This window comes from Salvelinus sp. IW2-2015, linkage group LG22 (genome assembly GCF_002910315.2).
Source record: "Salvelinus sp. IW2-2015 linkage group LG22, ASM291031v2, whole genome shotgun sequence".
In the NCBI taxonomy this organism is placed as follows: domain Eukaryota; kingdom Metazoa; phylum Chordata; class Actinopteri; order Salmoniformes; family Salmonidae; genus Salvelinus; species Salvelinus sp. IW2-2015.
In genome coordinates this window covers 20424502-20432561 of record NC_036862.1, presented here as the reverse complement: position 1 = coordinate 20432561, position 8060 = coordinate 20424502, and the positions used below count along the sequence as shown (strand labels likewise).

Genomic DNA, 8060 nt, shown 5'->3' with positions numbered 1-8060 from the left:
CCCCTCTCCTTCCACCCCCAGGCACTCCCTCTCTACCCCTCTCCCTCCACCCCAGACTCCCTCTTTTAATTTACACCCCTCTTCTCTCCTCCTCCCCACCCCAGCTCCCTCTCGTAACCCTCTACTCCACCCCCAGGCTCCCTCTTCTCACCCCTCTCCTCCACCCCCAGGCTCCCTCTCTAATCCCCTCTCCTACCCTCCAGACTCCCTCTCTAACCCCTCTCCTCTCCTCTCCTCCAACCTTCAGCTCCCTCTCTAACCTCCCTCTCCTCCACCCCCGCAGGCTCTCTCTAACCCTCCCCTCGTCCTCCACCCCAGGCCTCCCTCTCATATAATAGTTGCTCTCTCCACGTGGCTCAGCTCTCCACAACACTTATGTGTTGCACATCGTGTTAACTCCATCGCCACACGAGCAGCCCCTCCTTTCGAGCCTATTCAGATCCTCCACGCCATTAGTCATCCTGGCTCGTAGTGTCCACCCCTCATGTGATTACATCATTATGAGGACCGTGGACACGCTTTTTCAGGCATAGCTTCTGCAACATTATGAAATACAGTAAATAAACAACTCTTTCTCAAAACTAAGCTCTAAATCATGTTTTGCATTGCACTTCTGTTAAGTGATTTTTTTCCCTCCCTGACTCTGTGTTCAAATTCAGGATTGCTAGCTGCATACCACTTGTGGTGCGTTTTCAGCAAGTTGCAACATTGAAATACAGAACTATACAACACTCCTTTTCCAAATACACATACGCTCCTTAAATCATGTCTGTCAACTACTAACCTCAGAAATAAGCACTCTCTCTTTCAAAAAACTTAACCGTCCTTTCACAACATTTCATGTTGAAATTACAGAACATAATACACCTTTTTCTCATTTAAACATGCTCTAAAATTCCTTGTCTTGATGCACTCTGTTAAGTGAATTTTCTTCCGCTGAGTCACTGCCTTATTCTTATATCCAGTGCTATGATAGGAAAACAACCTCTAGCTTGGATCAGTCTTTTCAGCAAGTCTTTTGCACACATCTTGAAATCAGCGAATTAAAACACTTTCCAACAAACAAGGCTCCTTACACTTCTATGTTTGAAAACACCTCCTGCAATACATAAGCACCTTTTCACATTATACTAAGCTTCAAAATCATTGTTGAAATATCAGAACTATACAGCTCTTCTTCCCATATAAACACGCCTTCCACACAATCCCTTGCTCTTAGAAGATACCTTAGCAACTCCAATATCCTTTCTCCATCTAACCCCCTCTCCTCTTCCCTCCACTCCTAGACTTTCCCTCTCCTTAACCCCTCTCTCTACTTTCCACACATCATAGGCCTCCTCCTCTACTAATCAATCGCTCCCCTCGTCTTTGTGCTACCTCTCCTGTCAGATGTCTACTCTCCTCTATTCCTGAAGCCCACTCCCAACGGGGAGTATTACACGTGGATATGTGTATTAGACGAATTGACTCCGCGATCGGACATAGCTCCCGGAGGGAATTCTATCCGCGATGTTGCAACAATTTCAATTACAGAACATAAAACACTTTTCCAAAAAAAACAAGCTCTAAATCATGTTGAAAACAGAATATAAGCACTTTTCAAAACAAGCTCCAAATCCTGTTGAAATACAGAATAAGCACTTTTCGAAAAACAAGCTCCAAATCATGCTTGAAATACAGAAATAAACACTTTTCCATTAAACAAGCTCTATAATCATGTTTTGATGCACTCTGTAAGTGAATTTTTTTTCCAGTACTGTTAATCAGGGGATGATTTAGGAACATCTGTGGACAGTTTTTCAGCAAGATATGCATTGTTGCAACATTGAAATACAGAAATAAACACTTTTTCCCAAATAAACCAAGCTCTAAATCACTGTTTTCTGATTTGCACTCTGTAAGTGAATTTTTTTTTCTGTACTGTTAAATCAGGTGATAGGAACCACTGTGTGGAAGGTGTATTCAGCGCAGTTCGTCCTCAATCCCTTCGCAAGATACCTCGCTGTCTATGTTTCACAAGGTCCACACTTTTACCCAAAAAATCAAGCTCTAATGCTAGTGTGAATCGTGCGAAAAGAGTACGAGCGCACATGATTATCACGCTCTATGTCGAAAAAACAGATACCAAAAGCCTATATCAGCAAGACCTCAATGTTCGCCACGGCTACTCGCAACGGCACAATATTAGTTTCATCTTTTTCAAAAACTAAGGCTCCAACGATGTTGTCTGTGAGTAGCACGTAACAGATACACATCGTGTTATCCAATAAAACGAAGCGTTCGATGAAATCTGAGTGTGGTTTTGGTTCCTACGTGTAAGTTGCTAATTCTCTTTTTCTTAGTTACTCGCTTAACATCACGAGGAGAGATATGCACTCCCGGAATCAGCTCTGTACTGAGGCAGGCTTATTCTCGGGCAATATTGTGCAAGACACACTACAGTATGACTAGAACATTTACTAAGTACAATTTACAACACTTTATTCAATTAACCAATAACCTAAGCTCTCGTTAAATGGTGGACTTGTTTTGATGCTCCACTTCTGTGATTTGACAATGGTGAAGTTTAATTTTTTCTATACAAAGGACAGTCACTCGTTACATATGGATGACAGCACCATAGTGTTATTCATACGAGACACTTGATAGATGTATCCCGCTCTTGTATCACGTCTTTCCTTTCAAAAAAATGTCAACAGTAGACTCAGTGCGAGATACAGCCCATAAGACAAACGCTTTGCTCTCACTATCGTATCCTACTTACAGTTGGATTCATGTCTCGTACCCAATTAAGTCGATGTAACTAACAGCACATTTTCAATCAAGTAATACTACGCTCCAATTCACTCAGTTTCCGCAGATACACCACGCACGTCCTCGCTTCTCTCAAAAAAGCTAAAACAATGCTTGTGCTTTTCAATGGTTGAAAAATAACGCCAAGTTAAACCGACCTTTTCCATATAGAACAAAGACTGGGGCCTATAATACGGTAGTAGTGTTTGTAGTTGTGTCTCAGTCTCCCTGTGGAGTAAGTGTGAATGTTGTGTTGTTGTTTGTGCTGTGTGTGTTACATCCCCCAGTCGTGTTTAAGGATTAACAGGAGCACATTGAATGCTCGCGAAGAAACACATGGGTGGATCAGTAATATAGGTTCATGCATTCATTCTTGCAAAGCAGTTGGTGAAATTATAGTTCGAGGGTGAAACACTTTTTCAAAAACAAAGCTCTAAATCATGTTGAAAAACCGAGTGATAAGGCACTTGTGTCAGGATTATGAACAGCTAGCTCCTCTTAACTTTCATCATGTGTATAAAATAGCAGAACGACTTATAATCACCTCTTATCCACCAATCAACCAACCATGCCCTCATCACTCACCATGAGTTTGAATCGACCACCATCCACTCGACATCAAAAACAGCATGCACAACATCTTATCTCATCACACACACACCACACACACAACACACAGTCACTTGTTAATCACATCACAGCGACATGACTAGGAAAACACCTAGTGGGACCAGTCTCACATACACTCAAGCAGTTGCAACACACTATGAACATACAGCACACAACTAACCAACCATTATTCACAAAAAACCAAGACCATACCTTATCAAATCCTGTTTAAATAGCATACTGTTCATAACGCCTGAATTTCCTTTCTGCTCAGCTTACTGGCTCTTGTGCTTCCCCATGGAGATGATTCAGGACCACCTGTGGCACATAGTACTCAGTGTGCAGCCAAAGATCAATCGCCTTAACACAAATATAGAACAATAACTAGAAAAATACAACACGGATATATGTTGCATGTTGTACTCATAACTTCTTTAGGAGTGGATTAGGTAGAAAAAATTACCATAATAATGTATTATTCAGTCTCATCTTGTGCAAAAACCAACTTGCCCATTTCTAGTGCGCTGTGAATGATTTTACCGCCATGATAGCACTTTCTCTCGGCGATTAAACTATGTGTCTCTATAATACATCGCTCGCTCTTGGAGGTAGCACTGCTCTCTGTTCATGTGTGTGGACATCTTTCTTGTGTGTTACTCAGGTATCTGCTTAAGTGATTCACGGCTGTGGGAATTAGGTAACGATCTTTTGCTGCGAACAGGTTTGCTTCAGCCTAGGTGTAGATGTACATTTTCATTTGATGACTCACACAAACTTGGAGGAGAACTGATTCTTTTCCAACCTTCGTAGACCTCTCGCTTTGGAATGTTTTCGTTGCCGCACTTGTGTGGAATGTTGATTTCTCTCTCTCTGCCCTGGAAATGTTGTATCATCAAGTGACTCGACGTTGAGGAACACTGTTGGACAGTTTTCAAGCAAGTTTGCAACATGTGTTAGATGACAGAGAGATTAATCACAACTTTATGTCCAATATAAAACAAGCTACCTTAGAATTTCATGATTTGCGGGAAATAAACAGAAATTAAGAGAAGCTAGCTGCACAAACAATGCTCCCAAAATGATGCTCATTGCCCTATGGAAAAGTGTCGATTAATTCTCGAGCTATGCACTCAAGGCCGCGCTTCTCACATACCATATCTACTCAGCCTCCTCCGCATTCACCTCCATGTTCGCTTGGCTCCAGACATAACTCACACTATTGAATGTTCACCTTGTTGTGTCACATAACCAAGTGGCTATTCTTAGAAATAACATGAGTGTGAAGTTTTTGATTCACGCGACTTCACTGTGTACGATGTGATTTTTTTTTTCTGTCAGTGTACTGTTTAAATTCAGATGATTAGGAACATCTGGTTGGACAGTTTTCAGCAAGTTGCTCAATACACCTTGACACACCTAAACAACCCATATCAGTACTTACTTTTTGTCCAAAAACACTTAGAAGCTTTCTGAATCATTTGAAAAGAAGTCAAGAGAGCACAAGTAAGGCAGCTGTTGGTTCAAAAACAAGCTCCCATAATCATGTTTGAAATACAGGAAATTAGATAGAGCTGCCTAGCTTTTCCAAAAAAGATTCGATAGGCATTTCTAGTGGATTGTATGATTATCACAAGATAATAAAACACTTTTCCTACTACTCATCCTAATGCTTCTTTAAATCTCTCATCTGCTCTCTGTCCATCCACATTCTGTAAGGTGACAAACTTGTTTTTTCTCATCGCGTGACATATGTGGACATGTTACTGTTTGAGCATCCTTTCGACGCCAGCGAGGTTATTTGTATTTATAAGCCGAGAAACATACTTTTGCCACACGTGTGACCAGTTTTCTCTCTCGCAAGTTAGTGTTCGTCAAACCATTAGATGAATACAGTAATGTAAATCATGTCACCATTTATCACCAAAACAACATGCTACAATGCCAATCCTGTTGTGAACAGAAGCGCGAGAAGAGCAAACTAAGAGGCACCATTTTACAACAAACACATGGCTTTCAATCGTGTAACTGGCTCTTGACATAATGATTTACATACAGAAAATTACCAACTGGCACTTCTCTCTAATAAACCAAGCTCGCATAAATCTCACTCATGGTTGGAACCAATAAACTCCAGCATAACCTTAAACACCCCCTTTGTCCCACTATACACTCCTGCTCTTACAAATACTACTCTAGACCATCTAGATTTCGTGACTCTGTTGGACAGTGTAGAAATGATTTAAATGAGTGATGTATTACCACTTTGTACCATGGTGGCCGGTATACTGTCCCTTTAACTATGAGGCTTAGCATAGATAATAACAATTCCACTCTTTTAGGATAAAATGATGGAGAGCACTGTTTTGCCGAAAGAAATGGCTTCAGTTTTCATATTGCCTAGTTTCCCAGTTAAGTGCAAACCCAATTATTTGGAAGATATTCCACGCAATAGATAACCACTTACACGTTTTTCGCAAAAACCAAGCTCTTTCTAGGTATCCAATGTGTATGTGAAACACAATCGCCATTGATAATGAATAAAGCACTTTCGCTCATACCCATTGAATACAAAGGTACATGCCAATATTCATGATCTCTGGAATTACCGCGCAATAAAAGCACTTCCATAAAACAAGCGCTCTACCTATATCCTGGAAGATATATTCGAAATTATAGTGTCATTACCCAAAGCTCCTGTTACAGGCGCACCTCTCTCTTTCTTTTTACTAATAGTAGGGTGTGCTATTGATAAGCCCAGCTGCTGTACATACTCGTGTCCTTAAATATCACCGTGAGGTGACGACTGCCTGAGACACTCTGTATATACATAGATGGGATACGTGAACCACCGACTCTAGTGCCGTGAACACTAGGTCTTTTTCTACAGCAAGTGTAGAATGTCAACAGGTTGCATAACGAGATGCCCTACTGAGAACTTACAAATCGCGATTTTTTCCAAAATTTACATAGCTTAGTAGAGTTCTCATGGAAATACAGGAAAATAGCTATTTCAATATAGACAACAAGCTTCTCGATATTCATCTCTCTTTTTCAGTGCCCTGGGGATGTTTTCAGTGCCCTGGGAATGTTTTCAGTGCCCTGGGAATGTTTTCAGTGCCCTGGGAATGTTTTCAGTGCCCTGGGGTAGAGAGGGTTCAAAGTATAACATGACTGAATGGAATAGGACTGACGGCCCAGCACCCTATGAAAAGTGTCGATTTGACTTGCACAGCCGGCTCCAATCCTTCTCCCTACCACATCCCCTTGGCCCTAACCCTTTGATGTTTGCAAACTGTATCTGTAAGATGGAAGCTCCACCACTACTACAGTGTTTATACCTACCCAAACCCTTCAGATTTTCAGAACATAGAAGGGTAAGGGCCAAGGGGATGGTGTAGGCTGCTGACAGATAGTATTAGGGTTAGACTTCATATACTCCTCTTTCTTTTTCTCTCTCTCTCTCTCCAGGTACCAACGGCCAGGTGACATATGGAGGCATCTCTGACGAGGGTTTTAGCATCCACCCAGCTACAGGTGTTATAACCACCACTAAAGCCCTGGACAGAGAGGCACAGGAACAATACACACTGACAGGTAACTGGCTCTGACCATAACATCTAACCCTGACCCTTAACCCGTAACCTCTCAGCCTAACTCCTGGCCCTAACCCTGATCCTTAATCCTAATCCTAACCATTAAAGCCCTGGACAGAGAGGTCTAAAAACTGTACACTCTGACAGGTAACTGTCCCTTTATATGAGTAACCCACACTCTTAGAAAAAGGGGTTCCAAAATGGTTCTTCAGCTGTCCCCATAAGAGAACCATTATTGGTTCCAGGCAGAACCCTTTTTGGTTCCAGGTAGAACCCTCCATGTAGAAGAGTTCCATGTAGAAGGGTACTACCTGGAACCAAAAAGGGTACTTATCGTATCTCTATTTAAAGCAGTGTGTCAGGGCTAATCGTACCTCTATTGTAAAGCGTGTGTCAGCCGGTTGGACTCGTACCGTCATTGTAAAGCAAGTGTGTCAGGCGCTTCTGCTCACCTCTATTGTAAAGCAGTGTGTAGGGCTATCGTGCCTCTATTGTAAACAGTGTAGTCAGGGCTATCATTGTGAAAGCATGCGCTATCTCTCTATTGTAAAGCAGTGGGTCATGGGCTACGTCCTCTATTGTAATAGCAGTGTGTCAGGCTATCGTACCGTCTGTATTTGATTAACCAGCAGTGTGGTCAGGTATCGTACCTCTATTGTAAAGCAGTGTGTCAGGGCTATCGTGACTCTATTGTAAAGCAGTGGTTCAGGCTAATCGTACCTCTATTGTAAAGCAGTGTGTCAGGGGATATCGTACCTCTATATAGTAAAGCAGTGTGTCAGGGCATATCGCTGGGAGCCTCTATTGTAAAGCAGTGTGTCAGGGCTCGTACCTCTATGTAAAGCGTGTGTCAGGCTATGCGTACCATCATATTGTAAAGCAGTGTGTCAGGCTTAGTCGTACCTCGTATTGTAAAGCAGGTGTGTGAAGGGCTATCGTACCTCTATTGTAAAAGCACGTGGTGTCAGGGCTTATCGTACCTCTATTGGTGAAAGCAGTGTGGCCAAGGGCTGTATCATAACCTCTATTGTAAGCAGTGGTGGCAGGGCTTGAATAACTAATTTG

The 8060-nt window shown here is 42.0% G+C and overlaps 1 protein-coding gene across 1 annotated transcript in view; it reads left to right on the top strand.

The window, feature by feature from the left end:
- Positions 1-8060, top strand: part of LOC111949827 (protocadherin-16-like) — a 47030-nt gene that overhangs the window by 26796 nt on the left and 12174 nt on the right. The window contains exon 14 of the mRNA XM_070433864.1: positions 6871-6996. Within this exon, the coding sequence (XP_070289965.1) occupies positions 6871-6996 (126 nt within the window). The remainder of the gene's footprint in view (positions 1-6870; positions 6997-8060) is intronic.